The sequence below is a fragment of the Cheilinus undulatus genome, linkage group 13 (assembly GCF_018320785.1).
Source record: "Cheilinus undulatus linkage group 13, ASM1832078v1, whole genome shotgun sequence".
Taxonomy (NCBI): Eukaryota; Metazoa; Chordata; class Actinopteri; order Labriformes; family Labridae; genus Cheilinus; species Cheilinus undulatus.
In genome coordinates this window covers 9,695,865-9,722,096 of record NC_054877.1, presented here as the reverse complement: position 1 = coordinate 9,722,096, position 26,232 = coordinate 9,695,865, and the positions used below count along the sequence as shown (strand labels likewise).

At 38.3% G+C, this 26,232-nt stretch overlaps 1 protein-coding gene across 2 annotated transcripts; it reads right to left on the bottom strand.

Annotated features, from left to right (window-relative positions):
- Nucleotides 1–108: 108 nt before the first annotated feature.
- On the bottom strand, nucleotides 109–24,929 carry stard3nl (STARD3 N-terminal like). 2 transcript variants are annotated; one of them, XM_041802516.1, is made up of 9 exons: nucleotides 24,795–24,929; nucleotides 12,788–13,153; nucleotides 7,709–7,786; nucleotides 6,250–6,327; nucleotides 5,760–5,813; nucleotides 3,884–4,001; nucleotides 3,299–3,397; nucleotides 3,100–3,166; nucleotides 109–912 (listed from the first exon to the last, which is right to left on the bottom strand). In XM_041802516.1, exons 2-8 carry the CDS (start codon nucleotides 12,989–12,991, stop codon nucleotides 3,108–3,110), a joined length of 690 nt encoding a protein of 229 aa, XP_041658450.1. In that variant the 5' UTR covers nucleotides 12,992–13,153; nucleotides 24,795–24,929; the 3' UTR covers nucleotides 109–912; nucleotides 3,100–3,107. The 2 variants fall into 2 exon arrangements, with proteins under 2 accessions (XP_041658450.1, XP_041658451.1); XM_041802517.1 differs by lacking the exon at nucleotides 24,795–24,929 and adding an exon at nucleotides 24,176–24,257.
- Nucleotides 24,930–26,232: the final 1,303 nt, after the last annotated feature.

Genomic DNA, 26,232 nt, shown 5'->3' with positions numbered 1-26,232 from the left:
TTTAATACTACAAACCAGTACATTCAAAATATTTTCTTCCTCCACTTAAAATCACCAAACAAAAAAGTGAAATAAAACATCCAAAAGTAGATTTCACATTTTAATGATTCTATTTTACAGACAAGCTTTCATAAAAACAAAACTGTTTGGCTCGCAGGGCATGCATGAAGATATGTACATGTTTTCAAATAAAGAGCTCCAACAGCAGTTTTTCCAACAGTTTCCTCTTTGTAAATACTGCAGATACATGGCTCATTCAGTTTAAGGTAGGATAAAAAGCTTGTGTTCTCTCAGAAACAGCATTTTTACCAGCAAAATGTCCTTTATGTCTTCATATGTGGCCGTTAAAGCGGTATTTAACACAGTGACTCATAAATATTCCTTCATTTCAGCTCAATACTGGCCAAAAACTTTCCTTCATGCAGAGTTCATGGAGATTATTCTCCTTTACATCAGCTTAAAATCAGAGCATGACAATTATCAAAAAGAAACGTAAACATGACGACAGTAAGACATTTCTCTGAGAATTTAGTAAACCCTGGTGTCACTAAAGCACATGAATGATGCTCTGACACTGGAATCAGCACTGTGTGCTGATTTAATTCATATTCTTCACATATATCCTGTAGTCCGAGATGATTCTGCAATCATTTCCGTTCATCAGAAGTCTTTTCAAAGTCCCAGAGTTCCTTTAAATGTGGGGAAACAACCACGAAACAGTGAAGCTGAAGGCTTTTAAAGCAGCACTTTCTCATGTCTGCGTGTTCATGCAGGAGGCTGATATAAACCGTGGTGCAGTCGTGGGTTCAAGTGTTCAAAAAGTTCCTGTGAAATAAAAACTAAAACAGCAGAATGTGTAAGGCAGAGTTTTCCCTCAGCAGGAGAAAACGTCCACATTCAGCAGCAGAGATCCTGAAGAGACAGAGAGAAGAAACTACCAGTCAGAAAAGCTCTCCATTATTTAGAGATACTGGTCAACCTTATCATCATGTGCTCTTTTAAACAATATGACTAAAGTACCCCTGATAAAAAAGTTTAAATCACCAATCACCAGTGGGGTTTTTTGTTACAAATAGGGTAGACATTTTCCTAATTCTACCAATTCCAAAAAAGTTGGGATGTGGGTAAATGTAAATAGAAACAGAATTCAATGCTTGTCAAATCTCATAAACCCATATTTTATTCACAAAAGAACATAAACCACATATCAGATGTTGACTCTGAGACATTTTTCCATTTCATGAGGACATTAACGCATTTTGAATTTGATGGAAGAAACATCTCAAAAAAGTAGGGACAGGCAACAAAAGGCTGGAAAAGTAAATGGTACTCATAAAAAACAGCTGGAGGAGCATTTTGCAACTAATTAGGTTAATTGGCAACATGTCAGTAACATGACTGGGTAGGAGCATTTTAGAGAGGCAGAGTCTCAGATGTAAAATTGCTGAGAGTTTGAATATCGAACCATCTACAGTCCATGATACCAGCAAAAGATTCAGAGAATCCCTCATTGTCCATTGCTCAAAGAGATTTCTGTGAGCAAGATTCTGTACTGAAATCACTGCATGGGCTCAGGAACACTTCCAGAAATCATTGTCTGCCAACACAGTTGGCTGTGTCATCCACAAATGACAGTTAAAGCTGGATCATGCAGAGAAGAAGCCGAATGTGAACAGGATCCAGAAACCAAAGCTCATTTAAAATGGACTGAGGCTATTTGGAAAACTGTTCTGTGGTCATATGTATCCAAATGTGAAATTATTGTTGGAAGTTCTGGATGCCATGTCCTGCAGACTAAAGAGAGGAGAGACCATCCAGCTTGTTCTCCTGGTTCAGTCCTAAAGCCTGCATCTCTGATGGTATGGGGTTGCATTAGTGCCTACAGCATGGGCAGCTTACACATCTGGAAAGGAACTATCAATGCTGAAAAGTAGAGAGAGGTTTTAGAGCAATATCTGCTCTCATCCAGACAACATCTCTTTCAGGGAAGGCCTTGACTTTTCCACTGGCTTCACAGTAAAAGAATCTGGCTCCGGAAGTGGCCTGGCTGCAGTCCAGACCTTTCACAAGTGGAAACATTAGGAGCATCATAAAAGAGAAATCTGGCAAAGACCCAGGACTGTTGAGCAGCTAGAATCCTACAGCAGACAAGAATGGGACAAAATTCCTCTCCAAAAACTCCAGCAACTGGTCTCCTCACTTGCCATATTTTTAAAGATTGTTTTTAAAAGAAGAGGGGATGCTACACAATGATAAACGTGGCCCTGTCCCTACTTTTTAGAGACATGTTGATGCCATTAAATTCAAAATGAGCTCATATTTTCATGAAATGGTGAAATGACTCAGTTTCAACATCTGATATGTTTTTATGCTCTATTGTGCATAAAATAGGGATTATTGAGATTTGAAAAGTACTGCACTGCATTTTTATTTACATTTTACACAGCATAACTTTTTTGGAATCAGGGCTGAAAGTCAGGGTGAGCTTAACTGTGCTCCACATACAGACAATTAGTAAAATAGAGTCTACATGGCATGCTCTCTATGAGGAGGTAACAGCTCTCGTCTGTTTGTCTACATGGCATGCTCTCTATGAGGAGAGGTAACAGCTCACGTCTGTTTGTCTACATGGCATGCTCTCTATGAGGAGAGTAACAGCTACCCTGTCTGTCTACATGGCATGCTCTCTATGAGGAGAGGTAACAGCTCTACGTCTGTCTGTCTACATGGCATGCTCTCTATGAGGAGAGGCAACAGCTCTACGTCTGTTTGTCTACATGGCATGCTCTCTATGAGGAGAGGTAACAGCTCTACGTCTGTTTGTCTACATGGCATGCTCTCTATGAGGAGAGGTAACAGCTCTACGTCTGTTTGTCTACATGGCATGCTCTCTATGAGGAGAGGAAACAGCTCTATGTCTGTTTGTCTACATGGCTTGCTCACTATGAGGAGAGGAAACAGCTCTATGTCTGTTTGTCTACATGGCTTGCTCTCTATGAGGAGAGGAAACAGCACTATGTGTGTTTTATGAGGGCAGCTGCATTCAGAGACTCAGAATTCCTCCATATTGTTTCTTCAAAGAATCCTAGCAAGTGTTACCTGTTAAGTCACCCGTTGATTAACCCCTTTTCTGGATCATGTTTGTCGTCCAGCTCCTCATCAGAGTCTGACACAAGAAGAAAAATTGAAAAAATTAAACGACTGGTAAAAGGGTTTTTCAGTTCATCTTCTTGTGTTTAGAAATGAACCGGTTGATGTTAGTGAGATGTTTTTGTATATTTTAGGGTTAATGTCAGACCTGCCACAGACTCTGGAGGGGAGTAAAACTGTCCGTCAGATAAAGGACCCGGACCCATGAGAGCCGCTCGCTCTGTGGCGTCCATGATGGACAGATATCCTGGAAAACAGAGAGGGAGTTACATGAACAGAGACTGCCGTGCATACTAATAAAGACGTCTGCAGATCTTTCAACATCAACATAAAGGCAACAGTATTTAAACTGGAGGTAATTCTATTATTGTAACCCAGGACTCTCTAAATCTACATGTTCTCCCTCTACTATCTAAAATAGATTACAAAAAGCATGTTTAGCGTTCTTCCCATGTTCTTCTATGTAGTAACACATATACAGTAATATTAATTACTCTTATTACTGTCAGACTTCAAGGTAGAGAAAAAAAAACCTTTAAGACATTTATGACCTCAAAGTTTTTAAAGGATCAGCAGGAACCCTGAGGAGACCCCATAACTTCCTCTGCCTTCACTTTAGATGAACACCATCACTCAGAAAAGGGCGGCCATCATCCAGGTAAAGTACCTGCATGGATCGCTCTCATCATTTATTAATCCTGGATGTAATCAGAGCAGAGAAGCTCGGACTCACTGTTTTCATCCTCGGCCTCCTGAGGCAGAACCTTGAAGTCCAGCAGCCACGTTTCAATCCAGGCCAACACGAAGGAGATGATGGGGAGCAGGTACCCAAAGGCCCCCTGAGACAGCAACTGCACACAGACAATAGCTTTCATTTTCAGTACAAAGGGTTTATGAACCGGGTTTTTACATTTGACAGAGGTTAAGTTAGGCCATTACTCACTTATTCTACCTTATATATCGTATTGTGTGGAAATGAGAGGATATAGCTTTAAAACGACCATTAATTCAATAATTAAACTACAAAAGTGAGCCATGCATATTATAAATAAAGCTGAGTATTGTGCTCACACAGATCCACTCTTTACCATGTTATGAAATTTTATGGTTTGTTTTACTACAAAACGACGCAAGTAATTATTAGGGTACAAACGTTCTTCTCAGAGGTGATATCATCTGAGAGGTGTTTTTTAAAATTACCATACAAAAAGCTAAAAAAGCTATGGAGAGGAGATGTTTGTCTATATCTGGAGTTAAACTCTGAAATTATGCCTACATAAATTTAAAAACTTCCTAAAAACAATGGGTAGTAAAGCTATTTTTGAAGCTTACAGATGTGGGTTTTTTTGCATTTCTGGAAGTCAGTTGCGTAATTTGATAAAAATGTAAGATCGACTGTTGCCGGTGTCTATCAGTCACTACTCAACATATGATTTTTGACTTTGTTAAAAATGTCTACACTGAGTAAAACTTTGGAATTTGTGTTGTGACTGAATAAAAGCGACTACTACTACTACTAGGGCAGAAGGATTTGGGAAAATAACCTAATAGCAATTATTCTTTAAGTTGCTAATCTTGTGAATTCTTCAACAAACATCTAATTGTGATTATTTTAACTCTTATTAGAAATGCATTATAAACTGTTGTCTTAAAGGGAGTGATAATTTTTACTTGTACTTCTCATTTAGATTCAGAAAAACATAGAGGGAAGGTTAATGTCCCCTCTGTAACAGGCTGAAAACAGCTAGTGCTGTGCTGATGGTGATTAACACTGATCTATTATAATAGCGCAGTGTTTTCCTTGGAGCCCCCCGACACACACACACATACACACACACACCCACAACCACACACACACATACACACACACCCACAACCACACACACACGTACCTAAGAATAGCAGAGCCCTCCCAGGACCCAAGAGAGGAGAAAAAGTGACACACGGCCACCAAAAAACAACACAGATTTTAATTTTTTCACTAATAAAACCCTAAAAAAAGCCTCTGCATGTTTTCATTATCAAAAGACCTTTGTATAATCTACTTAATACATGCTTGTCATGGTTTTAGTCTATATTTGCAAATCTAATTTTGGCAGCCTCAGAGCAGACAAAGCCTCGCACCCCCCAAAATCTTTGCTGCCCCCCCAGGGGGGTCCTGGACCCCAGGTTGGGAACCAATGTAATAGGGTATAGTCTTTATTATAACATTAATGATTAACAATGGCCTAAAATAATAGATATCTCTGTTTTAAAATAAATCAAATTAAGCCCATTAGATCTATTTCATTTATAAATATCAATGCTGAAATGAGAAAACAGAAGAAAAAGAGCAATAAAGTAAGGTACAATAATGAAACTACAAGTTTGTGATGTTTAAAAAGGAGAGTAAAACATTAGGAGAAAGCAACACACATCATTTAACTTTCTACATATTTACAAGAAAAAATACAACATAAGTAATTTAGAATAAAGTTTAGAAATACATTTTAAACAAGCTTTTGAGGACGCCACACACATCAGTAGTAAATGGTAGTTCTGACGTAGACCAGCAGGTGGAGCTGTAACATTACAGAAACTGTAATAATGGTTTTCAGATTCAGTCTTACCTTTGATAAAATGACTTTAATGATCAAGAAAGCACAGCTGGCTGCAGTGGTGATCTGAGCAAACACAGGAAACACAAATCAGACCCAGAAGTATCAAAGAGGGGTTATTTTTATGTAATCTTCATCAAAAAGGACATTTTTTTTATCAACACAACAGACAATGATATAAATGAAGTTGTCTTGTTCTATTACCTTAGGAAACACTCCTGATTTTTGTCGTATTTAAATGTAAATTCTTGTACCATCGAGCAGTGGCTCTCACCTGGTGGATTCATTACTCTGAGAATTGCTTTTTTCTCTTTACTCTACCTGGATTTATCACATCTATGATTGTCCAACCTCAGAAGATTTCAGTCAAATGTGAGCTCATTAGTTAACTAACTGAATAACCAGCTGGAAGGTCTCAGCCCAACCCCAGTTTTCTCCCCAGCGACCGATCATTCTGTCGTCTAAATACTGTTATAACACTGCCTTTAAAGTCTGGACTTACTGCAATGGCCCACCAGTGACGAAGTCTACAGACGGCGTAGGCCAGGATGAGAGTGGCGAACCTGAAAACAGCCAGGAGCTGAGGGAGAGAAGGAAAGATGGAGAGGAAGTTAAGTTTTGGAATTTTCCCTTGTGGGACTAATAAAGGAATATCTTATCTTATCTTAAGTTAAGAAGGGAAAGGACAAAGGCTTAGAGTACACTTTATACTGCTTAATTGTGGTGCAACTACAATAAAGCAAAAATAAAAAAACAAGCAACAGATCGCATAAGATGGACGAGAGTTAGCCACATGTTTGTAACCTACTGTGTCTTCATATTTCAGGCTGTGCTGAGAAATTTTATGTTCAAATTTATGTGTTGATTAAACATTCAGAGTCAAAGATCACACTGGTTTGATGTGACTGTGCACTATTTTTGTTTGTGATAGCATGAAAACAAAACCACATTTTACACTGCTTTTGCTTTGTGTCGGAAGTGTGATTTTTAAACTTTCTTCCTGTTTTAGTTTGATGACAACAGGCCGAGTAAAATGGGAAATATGATCATTTGAATCCAGTATAGAACACATTTTACTAATGGGGTATTGTGTGCCATACTGTACAGGAGTGGCGCCGGTCTTTCTTTTCACAAATATGGCTTTTATTTTTTTTTTCCAAGAAAAAAATCTTGAATCTACTGCTCGTCTCTACATGTGTGTTTGACTTGAAAGACTGGGAGAAATGGTGTGAAGAGGGAGGGAGATGGAAGTGAAGACATGAAATATTATACAGAGGGGGAGAGTTAAGAAACAGAGAAATAAACATTTATCATGTATTTTCTGCATGTAGCTTGTTCTTGCTCCCTAACACATTTTTTATGTTTAATTGTTGGGAATGTTGGGAATCCCTCACAGTCTGGGAATGCAAAGAATGCCATATTAATCCCTGTTTACTTATTCACATAAATTATTTCAGACTTGGGCATTGTTTACAGGGGAAAACGCCTAAAGATAGGTATTTAATTGTGTAAAATTATTCATTTTTAACATGATCTATATGATTTTAGAGCATTAATGACATCATATGAGCATGGTTTTACATTTTCTGAGTGGTTTAGTTTGTATTTATAAAATGGCAAAAACAGCTTGTGCACTTGTTAGGGTTGACTGATTGAAAATGAAATCATTTTGACACTCATGCGGCTCCCAGTCCGGGTCAAGGTTCTCATCTTTTAACTGGAAACACTGGTACCAACACCCTTTGTGTTTTAGTCGCTGTAAATTTGTGAACTGTGTTTTTATCCTTTTGTCCATTTATCCACTGTCTTGTATTTATTTCTTATGTTTTTATTGGTCTGAAATAAATTATAAAGTAACCACAAGAAAAGAGGAATAAGAGAAGAAAAACAGGAATGAGAAAAATAATAAAAATAAGAAATTCATCCTTTTTTAACATGGACAGTGAAAAGTAAAAACTCACAAAGATGTCAAAGAAGGAGGCGTGGTAATCGTAATGAAGGACTTCTTGGTCCAGCTGCTTCTCGATGCCACCGTTCACCTGCCAAAAACAAGACAGTGACATTTACACCAGTGTTAAATCTGTCGACTAAAACAATGACTAAAAATGTTCATGGACAGCCTTATTCTCAGTGAGTAAGACTAGCAAAAGACAGATCTGTGATGACTAAAACTGACAAAAAGTAAACTTAGTTTTTGTCAAGATGAATAAAACTAGACTAAAAATGTAATTTAGTTTTCACAGGACAATAAAAATCCATGATATTTCTCCACTGGGGTAAATCTGTGAAAAAACAATGCATCTGTAGCTATTCTGCCTCTCAGCTGTAGAAAGCAGGGACCCCAGGTTTAGCAGGGTACACACTGCCATTACTTAGAACCAGATTTAGGCAAGAGAATAAAAGCTTGGACTAAAACTAGACTCAACTGTTTTTGAGTTTCCGTCAACTAAAAGTAGTGTAAGCTAAAAAGGATAGAAATGGCTAAAATGTGACTAAGACTAAAAGACATGTTATCAAAAGACCATGGCTGTGTCTGAAATCACTCATCCACTAGGGAATACGCCATTTTGTAGTGGTGTTCGAACTCTGTGTGAGCATTGCCACAATGCATTGTGAAAAGTAATGAACAACCGATGGTCACTAGCCCAGCAATATTTCCCATCATGCATTGTGGTTGCTGCTCTCAAACATGACAGAAAAACTAGAGGAGCACAGAAACACATATAAAAACTTTTTTTAAATGCTTTTTTTGTTTGTTGGTTTTAATCAGTAAGAAAATGTTAAGGATTCAAAATGGAGAAACTTTTATCTCTCTTTGACGATTACAAGACATGAGACCATCATCTTTATGCAAAACACCACAAAAATGTCTATTTTGCCACTAAAGACACAGAACTTTATCTACTAGTATTTTTATTTTTGTGTGAAATATGTTACGTTTAGTATCAGTTTCCAGTGAAATTCTACTGTTAATTTCGATCCTCGGCCGTTGTCATGGAAATCTGTGAGCTGTTGTTGCTAAACGTTTTAATTGTGAGACGGCGTCATCGCCGGTGGCCGGAGTAGTGTCTGAAATCATTTTTCTGTTTTGCAGTTGAATCTACTATATATGCTGCTCACTATAGAGTGGATAGGGAGTAGGGAATGAGCGTGTGGTTTCAGACGAAGCCTTTAGGCTGAGATTAAAAATAGCTGTCAAAATTATTAGATTTACACAATGTCCCAACTTTTTTGGAATCGTGGGTTTTGCAGTTGTAAATGAAGACAAAGCTACAGACAGGGGTAGAGATCTAAAAGTTTCACCTCTATGTAGTCGTTTTCAGCCACTCATTAGTCTGGTTTTGTTTTTCTAATGTTGTTCGAGTTTCTGGAATAAATAACCTCCTTCTTTTAATTCTCACTCTAGTCGGACACCTCCCTGGTATTTTAAGCTTGTTTTTTTTTTAACAGTAAGTCTCTACTGAGCAGTTTATGTAAAACAAAACACCACCAAATGAGGAAGCTACAGACAAATGACAACGATCCTCTGAGAGGTGAAACCAAAAGTTTCTGTCTCTTCATTTTTTACTGTCTGCCTCTGTTTTACAGCAGAGCAGGGAACCCTGGGTAGCAAAAGCCAAGAAAAAACAGAAATATGGACTAAAAACTCAAAGTGCAGTCCTTGTTTGACAGGGTGTAGTTTGTTCAGCCTTGTCACCAGCTCTACTGGTCCTATCAGTATGAGAGGAATGATGGTTTTGGCACCAAGTGCCGCTTGTTGAAACTGAACTGTGCACTGAAACTCCAAGCATGTCAAGATTTAGTAGTGTTTATAAAGCTTTACTCTTTCTTTAACTTCCTGTTCAGGGACACACAAACAGAAGGACCTACAATCATAATGCCTTCAGCTTTAGCTATCACTCATGTGGAAAACAGTGCATCTTTACAAGCATTTTATGTTACGGTAGATAATTTGGGGCTGCCATGGGACAGGGGTTAGACCTGTTGCCTCACAGCAAGAAGGTTCCTGGTTCAGAGCCTGGTCAGACTGCGGGGTTTCCATGTTCTCCCCATGCTTGTGTGGGTTTATCCAGGTACTCTGGCTTCCTCCCACAAACCAGAAACATGCTTTTTAGGTGGTGACTCTAAAATGAAAGAGTGCATGGTTGTTTGTCTCTTTATGTCAGCCCAGGGTGTGCAGCACCTTTCACCCAAAAGGATGATGGGATTGGCTCCAGCCCCCCCCCCGAAACCCCAGACTAGGTAAGAGATCTAGATAATGAATGGATGGACGGTAATTAGACATAAAAATTGTGAAACACTCTTACAGTCCATCAGATCAGATGTTAGAACCGACAGGATTCCTCAGCAGCGGTTTGCAAAGAGGGGAGACCCTAGAACCGAATCCCCCACTGATTGGCAGATGTGGGAAATCTGGCAGAACACTTCAGTGCCGATCAGTACCTCTGATCGAGGCTCAGCAAGTGGACGGTGTGAGGTTGGTTACAGCCCTCGTTGTACCAGGGTCAGGTCGTCTTGAAGTCAGGTTGTTGGGTAATACAGCCCAAAGCGGAGGGCTGGCTGCTTTCAGACATATGTGCTCTGCAGCAGTGCGCTGGTTGTCTTAGAGTTGCCTGGAGCAAAAGTGGCTTTTTTCTCTGCAGGTGAGGAATGAGGCTCCTCTCCTGGTCACATTCAGTGTTACAGTAAGAGGAAACTAAAAATTTCCAAAGACGGAAGAAAGCCCGTAAACACGTACTGGTTCCAGTCTGACTGTTTTTACGGTCACAGAGAACCAAACATTCTTCCACACAGCAGATAAAACTGTTTAACCTTTGCCACTGAAATTCCCTCCCACCATATAATAAGTATTTGTCATCAGTTTTCACAGTTTACTTCACTGAAACTGGAGCATTCTGGTAATGTGTGCTGCAGTAAAATTACTTCCTCATTCAGAGCACAAAGTTTAATGACTAAATGACCTGGATTCGCTTCTCCAGTGGCACCTGACCTGTTTCTGTTTGCCTTGACACAATTCAAACACAACCTTTTGACCATGGACTTACAAAGGCCGCTACAGTCGTAGCTGACTAAGAGATGAGTCAGAGCTTTGGAGTTATCTGGCACAGAAAATACAGCCCGTCATGGTGGCATGTCAGCTGAATTCAACACATTTATTGTGATAACATGTAGTCAAACAAACTTAAAATGTGGGTATTTCCTGCCTGTGTTCATCATTTATGATAGTAAATGAAGACACAATGAGTTAGTCACCTTAAAGCTCACATATTTTACCCCTTTAAGACAAGTTTATATTGGTCTCTGAAGTCCCCAAAGCATGCCTGTGAAGTCTGTTGCTGAAAAACAATCCAGTATTGGATTTTTTTATGTTTATAAACCCCTCTGTTCCAGCCCTGCTCAGAACAAGCTGTTTCTGTGTCTGTAGCTTTAAATGTTACTGAGCTGTATGACTCTGCCCCTGACCACGCCCCTCTCAGGAAATGGATGTGACTCTCTCAGCTGAGAGGGGAGGTGAGGGCCAACCAAACCTGATGGTGGGGCTAACTCCCCTTATGACAATCTTGAGGGTAAAATCTGAGAACGGCTTGTTTCAGCACATATTTTCTGAAAGGTGGAGAAAGAGAGGGGGGAGGGAATTGATTTTTTTGCTAGAAAAGCCTTAAAAAGAGTTTTTTTGCATAATATATGACCTTTAAATTGCATTTCAAGTAGGGCTGGGCAATTAATAGCAAATTAGATTAAATCACAATATGGCCTGCTGCAATATTCTAATTGCAGACAGTGCTATATTTCTTCAACCTGAAATGTGTCAGAATACCAGATACAATTTTTGCAGTAGATATTTTATGCTCTACACCAGTGTTACCCAACCCTGCTCAACCAAAGAGCCAAATTGTTGGAAAAAACCTTTGTAAGAGCCGCAATCTAAGTGTTGAAAAGTGGGTGAAAGTGGCAAAAAAATAGCCTGAGTGAAAGGTGGCAAAAATGGTCAAAAAGCAGCAAAAATGTGTGAAAAGGGGCAAAAATTGAGAGAAAATTAGAAAAATGGTCAGAAAGTAGCAAAAAATGGTCCAACAGTGGCAAAAAAATGAACGAAAAGTGACTAAAACGGGCAAAAAACAGTCTAAAGTAGCAAAAATGGGCAAAAAAAATAGGAAACAAGTGGTATGTAATGCAACAGGATGCTTAAATGGGCAAAAAATGGTAAAAAACAGGGTCAAAAAGAGGAGGCAAAATGTTGGGAAAAAATGAAACAAGCAGTATTTAATGGCAAAAAGGTAGCTTAAGTGGGCACCTAACAATTATCACACATTCAATCGCAATCGCAATATTGGGAAAAATAACCGCCATTAGATTATTTTTGCAAATTGTTCAGCCCTAATCTTTAGTCTAAACAACCTCAGTTAAGGTTTCAGATACTAGGATAAGCTTTCATCATGAGTTTGATATTTTTTAAGCTCAGGCCAAAGATTTATGACACAACAAGACAGTTCAAAATCTGGCAAGAGACGGCTGCATGGCTATCTCAGCCAACCAGTGCCCTGGAAAGCAAAAAAGATTTTTTCTTTTATCCCCATGCAGAATGATCAATAATGTAAGAAGTTAACTACTCTGAAGTCAAGCAAACACCAAGAAATCTGTGGAAGTTGAGCACCAAATATTTACGACGGGATCAGACCGGCACATTCATTCCTCTTTGCAGGTTACAGTCCATGCACCTGTGCTGAAAACTGAGAAATGTGATATTTCAGGTTTAATTTGTAATAAATTAGCAAAAAAAATTACAATTCTGTTTCACTTTATCATGATGGGGTACTGAGTTCAGATCAATGAGAATAAAAAAATATTTATTCAACTGTAGCATCAGGCTGCAACATAAGAACACTGAAAAAATTGAAGGTCTGAGTACTCTCTGAATGACCTGTAAGCACAACCTGGCACAGCCAATGTAAAACTTTTTTACATGTACAGTGAAAACCCCTGTGCTATCGACAAAAACAGAACATATCATGAAGGGGTAAACAACAAATCCATCTTACATTGAGCTCTATGATCCAGAGTAAGGTGATGAACAAGAGGTCAAAGGTGACGAAGAGGCAGAACGTCCTCCTCACGTCAGAGATGCACTTCTTGTCCCCGGATTCATACGACTCCACCCGTGCACAGATGGGAATGGTGTTAATAGACCCCACCCCTCTCCCAGTCAGCCGAGAATCGGCGCTGCTGCTGCAGCAGCTCTCCATCCCTCGTCACGCCCACCGCCGTCCCCCGGCCGGGCCAGCCCCGCCCACTGAGCAAGAGAAGGTGGACTGTGGTGGGTTTAGAGGAGGTGGATCATTGGAGCAGAATCTGGGCGGGTTTAGGGATGTGGACTCAGTTTGTGGAGGGGAACGTCATCAGTGCATCTGCAGGAGGAGGAAGAAATCAGAGAGTTTGATTAGATTAGGTGTGGTCTGGGAACACTGCAAAAACTGATCTGCCCTTGGGGTTAATGAAGCTGTGTGAATCTCAATCTTTTCTTTAAGGAAAGACATAGTGATATATTTTTAACAGAAGTCGTGTCAGCTGAGTAGAGCTGGAGTTGCATAGTTAAAGTGCTGTGATTACATCTATTAAGTCTATATAGATGTACAAAAAACGTTCTCATTTTACAGAGTTTACATTTAAACCCTTACCTTTATCCGGACTCATTCAAACTTAGAACTCTTAAAATGGCCCCGTTGATCCTGGATGAACCAGATCCTATTTTTTACAGCGTTCTTGCTGCTTCATCTAGATGCATACATCCCTCTGTCATGTAGGACAGAGTGACCTTTAATCCCACTGCCATTAGCCTTTTGACCACTCAATGTAATATGTAATTATTAAACATTATTATTATTATTACCCGGCCTGCTCACAGATTTGGCTGTGCCCCTGACAAACCCAGAGAATGGGCCCTCCCCAGGTGATAATATCATTGTATGTATGCTGGACAGTAGCATTGGTGCTAGCTATCCTGGCTAATAGTCTGGACTCGGTTGGAGCTGAAAAGTGTGTCAAGCTTGGAACTGATGCTTTTTGCTTCTTTTTTCCCCATTTTTGCTACATTTTTAGACCCTTTTCATCACTTTTTTCTCTCACCCATGCAGCGTTAATTTCGTTGACTAAAACTCTGACTAAAAATGTTCGTCAACAGCCTTTTTTTCCATGACAAAAACTAGACTAAAACTAACAAAAATAGGTCTGTGATGACTAAAACTGACAAAATCAAAGTTTGGTTTTCATCAGGATGACTAAAACTAGACTAAAATGTAATTTAGTTCCTATCAGACATTAAAAATCCATGATATTTCTCCACTGTGGGTAAATCTGTCAAAAACACTGTGGCTGTATCTTTTCTTCCTCTCAGCTGTAAAAAGCAGAGACCCAGGTTAGGCAGAGTGCAGAGAACACACTTCCATGATTTGGCACCAGATTTACACAAGAAAATAAATGCTTGGACTAAAAGTAAAGACTAAAATGTGAGAACTTTTATGGACTAAAACTAAACTAAAAGGTTTTGAGTTTTTGTCGACTAAAACTGAAAAGGATAGAAATGACTAAATGTGACTAAAGCTAAAATGCATTTCATTTAAAGACTAAAACAAAGACTAAAATCAAAAATAGCTGCCAAAATTAACACTGCAACCATGTCACTACAAATCTTTTTTAACCACTTGTCACCACTCTTTCTGCCTTTTTTCCCACTTGTGATTCATCTTTTTCTTTGTTGAACTTTTCCTGTTAAACTTTTTTTTTTAACCAATTTTGCCCCTTGTAATCACATTTCACCACCTTCTGCACTCATTTTAGGAGGTGTAAGCCATTTAGCCACTTTTCCATCATTTTTTCTTCCCATTTTGCCTCTGTCAACACATTTTGCCACTTTTGACCCATTTCTATTCTGTTTTAAGAAAAGGGATTGACATTTTTAAGAAGGCTATACACTATGGCATGAATAAATAAACAAATAAATACTAAATAATTTGTTGCATTAATAAAAGTGTTTTTTATTCCAATGAAAAAATAGAATATTACAGTTATCACACCTTAAAATAATAATGGATCATGATTTTGCTGACCTCCATGGGCCCGTAAAATCCCTGGAAAGCTCTCTCCTTCATCCCTCTTTATGGGCAGTCTTCATTTTTACCGTTTTGTCTTATGTGCCTAAAATTTTTTTTTATTTATTCCTCTGGTTCAAGGAATGCTTTGTATGGCTCTGCTGGCTGTGCAAATAGTCCCGCAGATATAATAATAAAGATCTCCTTGATCCTTAACTAATATTTATCTTAATGAACCGACCGTAAAGACATCATGAGCTAATGTTAGGTCATCTTGTTTCGTTAGTCATTTTGTTTTCATCCTGCTGGTTCAGTCCAACTGTTCATTTCCTTTTTATGCAAACAGTGTAAAACTTTTGCCCTTATCCTCAGTCAGATATGATTGCACTAACTACCTCTAAGGAAGTAAAACTCACTGCTGCCTGCACGGTCAGGAACTCTGATACAAAGATATTGCGAAGGGAAGTCAGATCCATTGCAACATAACTTTTTAAACCATAAGGAAAAACCATAAAGGATACAAGAAACTACTATAACTCGAGTCACATACTTTCATTTCCCAAATCCAGGATCTCTCACCCTCTAAAGCTTCCTCTTCTCATCTCTTTAAAAGCTACAGCTGACTTCAACTCTAAACTAATGCCAGTGATCAGACAAGTCTTTGGGGAAGTATCACTGTGACCCAAATTCGCATTTTTAAATGACAGCAACGTATCTAAGGCGAGGTATTACTGTAGAAAAACGTATCCCAGTGTATTTAAAATTACATATAATTGCTTTAATTCTGTCATGAAGACAGTGCTGTGTAATGAGAGAAAATTTAGAACAGATGCCTCAAGAACAGCAACACCACTGCCTGGGCGGACGTGCTATTTAATCATTAAAGTATGCATGTCAATGATGACGCTGGGCTAATCTGTAAAACGATGAACCTGTCAAAAGAAGGACTCGCTCATGTAAACTCATGCTTCATAGCAAAGCAGTGAACTCTGGTCCTCTCAAAAAATGGGATGCTTGGATCCCATTTTTTCTTTCCCGATACAATTCTGACACCAAGATGATGGGTATCGGCCGATACCGAGTACTGACCTGATATCAGTGTGGACTTTTTGGATGGACTGTGCAGACTAGCAAATTATTTTAGACCTATATTTGCATTCAAGCTAATTAAATTTAAATGGACAAACAGACGTTCAATGTCAGGTTTACTGGTGTGGATTTAGTCACCAAAGTCCCCAAATGTCACATAAACTCCAGGCTCGCTGAAAATGCTGCCGCAAAGGATTTAAAGGCATCAATGGGAAGGCACAACAGCTTCAAGAGAAACAACAAGTAGGAGGCAACGATTTATGGTTCAAAAGTTATCAAACTTCTATAAACTGTGTCACTTCTTGTCGTGTACGACAGCGCCAGTCTGGAAGGCATTTCAATGATCACACTCAGAGAAAAATTGTTACACAGCCTTCAGTCCTTGCTGCCACAGTGGGTCCTTTGGTTCTTCTTCACTGCTCTAAAACTGTAGATCGTGCATACAGTGCTTTCCGACAGAGAAAAAGGGTTGATTTCCAATTCATAGCGCTAACAGTTAGCATGGCTAAAAGAAGCAAAATATGAAGTTAAACCAAACGCTATCGGATCGTTGCATAAACTCGTGTGCTCGCTGATACCAATACCTGCACTTTGAGGGGTACTGGACAGATTTCAGGAGCTGGTATCAGAATCGGAACAACCCTATATGCAAGAAAAACTTTGATTCTTCTTTCTGGGGTGAGTCAGTGATAAAAATTATTTTAAGTACGTGCTGAAGCAGCAACATCAGGCACAATTAAAACCATCAAATGTTTCAAAGAACATTTAAATTTATGTCAGCCTCATTTTTATGTGTAGATGAATTTAACTGGTAGTCGTTGGTTATTTTAGGCACTAAAGTAATCTGTAACTTTCCATAAACTTCCTGTTAGGTGATGTCACGGCTAGGCAGAGCTGTCTGATAATAGTTTTAGATTATTATTCCTTATATTACTTAAAGAAAAAAGGGGCCGTTTCAAAGAGAGAGTGCAAGATTTAAGGAGACAAATTCTGGTCTTTGTTTAACTCATTTTTCCTGTGACGTGTGAAAACAATGCTGCAACTATGAATCACTTCCCAGCACCTCAGCACATTAAAGACATGCTAATAAGCTATGCACCAGCCAGAACTCTCAGGTCTACAGGCAGCGGTCTCTAGGCCACTCCACGCATTTATTCCAAAACAGACGAGGCTGCTTTTGGCTTCTACACCCTGAGTAAATGGAACGACCTCCCCGCAGACCTGAGAGCGTAAACACTTTTAAAAGCAGACTGAAAACTTCACTCTTTGCATCAGTTTATGGCTAGATCTCATTGCTTGTTTTTCAGTGTGGTTGTGTGTGTGTGTGTGTGTATTGTGTGGGTATATTGTGTGGGGATGTGGTTGCATGCTTTAATCCGTGTGGCTAATGTGTGATGAGTTTCTGACCTTCTGCCTTCATTTCTCTTCTGCACCACCCCTTTAATACGCTCTAGTTGCTTTTTTAAGAATGCTTTAGACACAAAGCATTAAGTAAAAGGACTGAATGAAAGTCTGTTCTCTGTATTTGCAAGCCAGCGAGTGCTTAGTCGGACCCGCTCCTTGTATAATGTGTTTTTTCAGGGCTGAGCAATTAACCGGAAATTTGGATTAAATCAGACGTGTGTACTGCAATTTTTAAAACGCAGAAGGTGCAATGTTTCTTTGACCTGAAATGTGTTTAACAGTCTACATGTACGCAACCATTCAAGTGTCAGTTTTTTTAGAATAGTTGGAAAATGTTACTTCACGTTTTTGTGTTTATCTTAATAAAAATGAGAAGACGTAAAACCATTATTCTCGTCAATACAACAATTCAAATTTGAATTTTCAGTGAGTCACAATAGTCGCAACTAGATTTTTATACTGTCTTGACTGTGATATAGAATGATTTCTTGCTTGTTTGTTGACAAAAACATAAGATGAGGAACTTAAAAAATAATTGCATATTAATTGCAATTGCAAAATTGTGGAAAAAAATGCAATTAGATTATATTCCCAAATCATACAGTAGGGGTAAGACCATACAGCAGAATAATATGGGAAAGTTTAACTATTTAAAAATGGGTACCATCTAATACCATTAAGCTGAAATAATTGATGAAATTAGCCTGATAAAGATGAGACTTTAAATTAATACTTGATGTTAAAACAAGATATTTGTTTCAGCATAGAAATAAAAAAGGTCTACTGCTAAAGAGAAGTAATTTCTACTATTATCAATAATATTAATAACAGATCATGCCTCTTAAAGCACTGTATTATCCATTTTTACATTTTATTGTGCAAAAATAATAAATAAAATAGCTGTTGTATAACGTCCTATTCTAATGTTACCTTTGCCCTTTTATTCTGTTATGTTTGCTATGAAGCACCTTAAATTGTCTTGCTGCTGAATTCTGCCATATAAACTAACTTGCCTTGCCTCACTGTAATTTGGGAACTGTAAATTTACCATAAAAACATCTAAGTCAAAGCTGTGATGGTTTCTCCCAGCCTTCTGGTGCTTGTATGAGTCCACCCAGTCCAGAGTCAGAGAGAAGAACTTTTACAGCCCTCTTAACTTGTGATGCGGTGTTGTAAACTGCCCCACATGTGATCAGAGGGCCATCTTTCTACAGTCTGAATGTGTGTCAGTGCGTTAGGGATGGGCATACACCTCACACAGACTGGTTGCATTTATACGCAGCGACCTTGACACTCCACTGGGTGATGTAGACCAACACTGTTTTACCTGTCTGTGACTGTTTCAGCCATCAGAAAGCCACCAGAGTTGTTGACCGTTTACGTTTCTTTCAGGCTGTTTTGACTCAAATCTTAGCTGACTTGGTCACAGGATTTCTACGGATTAGTGGATTCCTCAGAAGAATTTGTCAAACTGTTTCTCTTCTGTAGTTTTCCGTCTGCAGTCATGCAGAAAGACGCCTGAGTCTCACGCCTGTTTGAGACCAAAGCATATTTGTGGATATTTCTGTAGTAGCAGAGCTCCAACTATCGTTCCCTAAGCATGACTAATGACTGCCAGCTAATTCCTTATAAAAAAGACATTAAAACAAGATCCACTTTCTAAGATCAGACCTAATAAAGCTGAACTGAGAGACTTCTGACCAATGACAGAATCTTTAAGTCAAACAAGACTGTAAAAACACAGGAACTAAAAAAACAGGAACTATTGTGGTGTTCAGAAATTGTTTTACACACCATTAATGTCTTCCTGCATATCAGATATGAAGATCTATGATTTTTCTTTTGCAAGAAGAAAACAAAAACACACACTAATGTTGCAATGTGTACGCAAAGAGCAGAGAGAAAGGCAGACATTAAAGTCTAGTTTATTGATCACAGGAGGCGATCTCATGTGGATAAATATTGAATAAAAATTCTTAAATGATCAGCAGATATATTGAACTGTATGCCCCAGATAGTCTGTGAGGAAACACTGCAAAGTCAGAGCATTGCCTCCACTCTTGAGTGCACTCCTGCTTACATGGTGTTTTTATGCTTGTGCTGAGGAAGGAAAGGCTAGGCTGTGTACTCATCATCCGAATGTTTCTCATTCTGTCGAGGCTTCTCCAGCTAGTTAGCCTGTCTCTACTAGGGCTGAGCAATGTGGGAAAATAATGTAATTGGGATTTTTTTCCCCAATATTGCAATTTGATATGCGATTATTTCTGGAGTTCCTCATCTTATGTTACTTTCAACAAACACAAGCAATAGATCATTCCTTATGATCAACACAATAATAGATTAAACAAGGGCCAACATTTTTTTGAAAAAAGAATTTCTTGTGCTGATTTTAACTTGTAATGTTAATCTGAAATGAATTTTTGTATTGGAGAGAATGATACTTCTCATATCATTCTCATATTCAATTAGTAAAACGTACAAAAATGAAGAACGTAGGATTTTTTGCAGACTCTTCTTAAAAAAAATACACTTGAATGATTGCATATGTAATGCACAACATCTCCGCTGCAAAGAAAAAGATGTAATTGGTATTTTGGCTCAGATTTCGGAATAAAGAAATATTGCATCTTCTGCGATTTGAGGCCATATTGCGATTTAATCTAATTTGCGAATAAGTGCCCAGCCCTAAATACAACCAGGCAAAGACTGAGGGGAGAAGCAGAGGAAGTTTAAGAGAAAATTAGGATTTTCCACAAAAATCACAATTAGTTAATTAATTAACCATGATTCATCTGTAAAAATTGTCACAACAGTTGACAGATTATTCATGTTTTAAACAGCATATGCATTTGGAAATTGTATGTCTTTGTTTACCTGCTAAGGATTGTGAATAAATCAGGACAGATCTGTCTTTTTTCTGACTGTCTTTCGTTTTGTTTTATTTATCTATTTTTTACCTTAGATTAGACCTTTAGTATTAGTGCTGCATGACTGGGTATTAATTAAGGGTGGGACAAAAAAATCGATACACTGAAATATCGCGATACTTCCTGGCGCGATACTGTATCGATATTTTAAAATGCAGTATCGATATTTAATTAATTAGCTAATTATTCACTTTGTTGGTGCGGTAGTTTGTGATGTAATTTCACCTCCTGACCGCTAGTTGGCGGCAGGCATCGCTAGCTGGCAGTTGACTCTTGCCTCTTCTCTCTTGAGACAATGAGATCACACGAGACTTCCGGTCTGCGTGAGCCGGTTGCTTGTACCTACCCAGCAGAGCGGCTTCTGCTGCATTCATAGTGGATGTGTAGACTTATTTTGGCTTCCAAAACAGTAAAGACAGCACAAACTTAGACAGGAGTTAGACAGTCGTTTGCAAGATATGCCACGCCAGAGTAAAATACTGAGACAACACAACGAATCTACTAGTTAGGCATCGTCGCGTTAGCGCTACAGCTAACAGCTAACGTCAACAAACAAGCCCGTTGAAGCTACCGCTGGTCTCTACTCATGCTACCATAATCACAGTCGTATTATTTGTAAGGACCTGTCCCGTGTAGTGTCGTTAAGAATGACGGCTTCGGTAATACAGGAAAGAAATACCGGCCTGTCACGTCATGCCCTCCGCAAAACACAGTCCATCAGTCTTAAAGCTGGACGTGACGATCAGCTCGTCTCCCATAATCTCCCTCCACAAACACATTATGTGATGACATAAAAACTGATAAAATATGAAATATAAAGGATTGGAGTACATTCACTCTATAATAATTGATTCACCTTTTCTTAAAAAAAAATCACGGTAGCATTTTAATTCAGTGCAACAAATGGGGAAAATCCTCATCTTCAGATTTAACAAAGATAGGTAAAAATGCGAGATGATGCAGGACTCTATATTTTTTAAATAGCTTAATTCTACATTGTTAAATTCGATATTAACTTAAAATTACATAATAAGTGATACATATATATACTACACACATATGTATAGACTTAATGCACTTCATATTCAGTATTTAGCTCAGTCTGTGTCAAATTCTGTGAAATTGATACTAAATTGTTGTGAATAAACTGAGAAATCCTGCACTTGACCATTTTATAACTATTTTGTATTCTCTAGATGTATTGTTATACACATGTGATGTGTATTTTTCATGATATAGTCTGTAGGCATCATTATCATTCATCTTTTTCACTGGTGTTTAAAAAGCTAACTAAAGATTGCAAAAATCGGCAATATCGTAGAATCGCAATTTAAATCGAATCGGCACCTAAAAAATCGTAAAAAATCGAATCGGGAGAAAAGTGAATCGTCCCAGCCCTAGTATTAATATGCAATTGCCATTATACCGCACAATAATGTGATTTGCGACTGTGATATAATCCATCAATGGTATTAGGAGTCTGCTTGTTTTGTTATCAAGGAAAACGCAGAAAATACTTATAATGTTAAAGTGTGTATTTCTCAAGATATCCAAATATTAAGAAGCACAAAAAAACTGACGTTTTTTTACAGTACTGCTTTCAAAATAACAATATGTTTCCAAAAAGAAACCTTTTTCCTTTTATTAATATAAAGGCACTTCTAAAAAGTGCACTAGCAGCACTATTGTAAAACTTAAAAGCCTTTCTACGGGCACTTTGTAAACTTTTTAAGAACTCCTTAATACAAAAATATTTCAGCCTTTTATGTGATTATGTAATTGCACAGCCTGACATGATTGTGATTACATTTATTGTGTAGCACTAGTTAGTATGACATCTAAAATATGTTTAACTGGCAAAGAAAAACGTTTGCCTAAGATCTAGGGATACAGGATATTGGATTTCTGTCGATATACGGTATGTCCAGGGTTTTCCTTGGCTCAAATGTTGGCTGATCTTATGCATACATGTGCGTGTAAACTGTGCCTTTAACTGGCTAAAGCAAACACCTTTTACAGGCAACGTTTTACGTATTCCCCCGATTTTACAAGACATCATTTGACAGAAAATAACATTTTTCATGACGTCAGAACTTCAAGAGCTGAGGGCGAACACCTTCTTATTTTATATGCAGGGAAAATCCTGATAATTCAAAACAATTTGATACCGATACTGATGTAACTGATGAAGTGTCACATCTGCTGATACGGATATTTAACTTTTTACACTAATATCTGCAGAAACCGTTATTATGCTGATAATTATATCATGCATTCCTACTAAAAACTTTGCTATGACGCACCCAATACTGGGTAATTTCATTAATTATTTAACACTGCAGGCAAACTTCTTCACAGTGCCTGAATTGTACAAATACATTGGTGCAACACTGTTATAGGCTGCTGCTGTAATGGAGACCAATGGTTCTCAACCTTTTCAGCCCGCGACCCCCAAAATTAAGGTGCCAGAGATCGGGGACCCCCACTGTACCTGAAGGTGGTTGAAAACAGTCATGAACATTCAAAAATAGTCATGTGCAGACAAGGACACCCATAAGGGGGGATAAATGGGTGAGCTTTCTAGGGTCCAGCCAAACGGGGGGCCCATGGAGGTCAGCAAAATCATGGTCCACTGTAAAATTAAGCTGTGATATTCATACTTTATATTTATCAAAGAAATAAAATATCTTTTTAAATAATTTGTGTAGTACATAGCCTTCTCAAAAATGTAAATCCCTAATGGCATAATGGCATAAAATGGAGGAAAGGGAGGAGAAGTTGGATTTAAAAGTAGAAGAAATGGGTTAGAAGTGGCAAAAATGAGATTAAAATAGCAAAAATGGGTTAATAATGGCATAAAATGGTGGAAAGGGAGGTGAAGTTGGATTGTAAAAGTAGAAAAAATGAGGGCTAACACCTCCTTATTTTATATGCAGTGGGTTAGAAGTGGCAAAAATGGGATGAAAATTGCAAAAAGAAAAACTAAAAAGGGCAAAAATTGTCATAAATAGCACTAAAAGTGAGTTAAAAAGTTACTGGAAAGGTTTCAAATAGGCAAAAATGGGTGGAAATTTGCTGAAATGGGATGAAAAATTAATATAAACTTGCAAAAAAGTGTCACATGAGAAAGAAAAAAAGGCAGATATTGGCAGAAATTGATTAAACTGGCAAAAATGGGCATTTGGATAGTGAAATGGAATGATTTAGAATTTCCACTTGTGTGACTAATAAAGGAATATCTTATCTTGAATGTGGCTAAAATGGGTGTAAAAATTGGAAGAAATGGGGTTAATAGTGGCAATGATAGGTCAACAGAGGCAACATTAGGCTGAAGTGGCAAGAATTGGTTCAGAAGTGTCAAAAACAGGAAGAAAAAAGTGGTGGAAAGGGTTTAAAATGGGAAAAAACAGGTTTTCAACTGGCAAAAAAGTGTTAAAATTGGTGGGAAAAACAATGAAAATGGGTTAAAATTCGGCTAAATTTGTGTAAAGTTGTAACAATGTAATTTTAAAAAATTCTCAGTTTTTGGGGAGAATCTGGAGACCCCTCTCAGAGTCTCGCGACCCCACAGGGGGTCCCGACCCCAAGGTTGAGAACCTCTGATTTAGACAATGGGATTTTTGATAAAGTTATCACTCTGTTATGTTTGTCTTATGAGACGTAAAGCTTCAGTAGTGTCAGTGGTATAAACAATTAAAATAACATGAGGTCAGGTAAGATGTGGTATTAAAGAAATGGCCTAATTCCAACACAGCTATAGAAATATAAAACAAAACCATGAATACTGGACACTTATGGGCCTTTTCTTATCAGTTTAGAAGTTCATAACATACTTGGAATAGATAAACTGATATTATAAGCTGTTATTAAAGCACAAAGGAAGGATGAGGTGGCCAGCTCATACCAACAGGCTTATTCTCACCTGTGTGTGGACACACCTGCCACAACAAACACACCAGTAGTGGATAATAATCTTGTGAAGTGCAGCTGACACACCTTGTTGACCCAGTATCTAAAATATGACAGAAACTGTTACAGTTTAGTAGCAAAGTCATGTCACACGACTTGCATGTCATAAAATCACGGATAATGCATTTCATTCAGCTCTCAATGCCAAACATGTATATCTGACCCACTAAAATGGGTCCACAGAATCATTAGTTTATTAAATGCACTGATGAGATAGTGGTTGAGTTGGCTGTAAATTTAAGCTGAATGGGTTTATACATGCAACACTTTCACAGCTCCAACAGCTGACCACAAACTGCAGCAGGAAACGCAACAAAAACAGACCAACCGACGACTAACAGACGTGGCACTGTGGGTTCATCAGCTTAAACGAACTCTTTAGAATGGCGTCCATTCAAGAATGGAGAAGCAGAAATTAGTGAAACACGAGGTGCATCTGAAATGCTGAATTAAAGTGCCACAATAACAGAGGTTCGTTCACCAGCATCATTCAGCTTTCCTCCTGCTAGCTAGCTCGCTAGCTTAAAGACATGAATCTAAAACGGTTTAAACCGCACCATCGTAGTTCTTACCTTTTAAAGTCGGTCCTTCGAGGTTTTAAATATCTTCAATCTGAGCTCTGGAGATACTAATTGGCTGGTTTCAACCTGAATGCTGCAGACAAGTCATCTGTTTCCTCTCCGTCTGCTCAGACAGGATGGTGGAAGCAATCAGAAATGACAACGCGAAGCATTCTGGGAAATGGAGTCGGTGGGTAAAACCAACTGATGGAGCGGGTGGACAGCCCCCTGGCGGTAGTTGTCTTTTCTCGGGAAAAACACAGTACAGACTTCGGGATATTTTTATAAATCGAAGTTAACCAGACAATAATAAAGAGAAATAGTTCGGAAATATTTTTTTCCAAAATCACAATTACTTGATTTCCCGGGGGGAATTTGGGAGTCACAAAAGCACCAATGTCAGGGATGCCCAGCAGGGCCACGTCGATTTTATTCTGCCAGAGGACCGAAATGTGACAAATTGTGGGATATTCTAATTTAAAAAATCATAGTTGCTTACAATTAACAAAAGAAACAAATATATAGCTTTCATTATGCAAAAATTATTGCTTAATTCAATTTGCCAAATGTAGAGTTTAAGAAAATGTAAACTGCTTTTTAATTTCAGTGAACATAGTCATAACTAGTTAATATGAATATTCTGCTTACAGATAGTTTTTATGAAATGCATTTTCTGATGCATACAAAAGTGTTTACAGCAGCAATTACAGCCAAATATAGCTCTAATAATTTCTGGGTGACAACATAGTCAAATGCTGTTATAGAAATGTTTTTATTTTTCATGTATTTCAAGATTGTCTCAGTTCCATTCATCTTCATTACCTACATGTCTCCATTTTCCAGCTTCGATTTCCCGCTCTGCTTCTAAACTGGTATGGACGTCTGCTCACATAAATTCTGAGCTTATCCCTTTCTACCACAACCTCTCTCGATCCGATCAGCCTGCTGCTATCATATTTTAAATTCTGTTCTCCTCTCCTCCGCAGTCAGATTACCACCGCAACCCTCCTCCACCCCAGCCACCTCCAGCACATCTCATCGATGTACAGGTCCAGTTCCTTAGTGCCGTCCTGCATCCCCAATTTATGACATTTCCAAACATGTAAATATAAACCATAGTAAAACATGTATTAAGGCTCTCCTGATTGATGATGATAATAGTAACTGTAGTAGTACTAGTGGTGGTAGTAATAGTACTGCATGTGAAATACTTTCCAAGAATATACAAGTAAGTACATTTTCTGTAATTAGTGAAATATGAAAACATTATATTGAGATTATGCACAGACATATGTTTTCTTTGTTAAATCAGCATGTTTCAGTTATGTACTGCATAAAGTGAGTGAAATGTAGTCATGCCATTACAACAAGCCTAAAAACATACAAAACATTTTCTCATGGACGGTGTAAATGTATGTAATGTTATGTAGAGTTGTTTGATTCTTAGGAC

What these genes read in the sequence shown, in the direction of transcription:
- stard3nl (XM_041802516.1), bottom strand. Translation starts at nt 12,991, where the DNA reads ATGGAGAGCTGCTGCAGCAGCAGCGCCGATTCTCGGCTGACTGGGAGA. An exon ending in GTCACTGGTGGGCCATTGCA is followed by an intron (nt 5,814 to 6,249) that starts GTAAGTCCAGAC and finishes GTGTTTGCTCAG; the next exon opens with ATCACCACTGCAGCCAGCTG. An exon ending in TTAAAGTCATTTTATCAAAG is followed by an intron (nt 4,002 to 5,759) that starts GTAAGACTGAAT and finishes GTCTGTGTGCAG; the next exon opens with TTGCTGTCTCAGGGGGCCTT.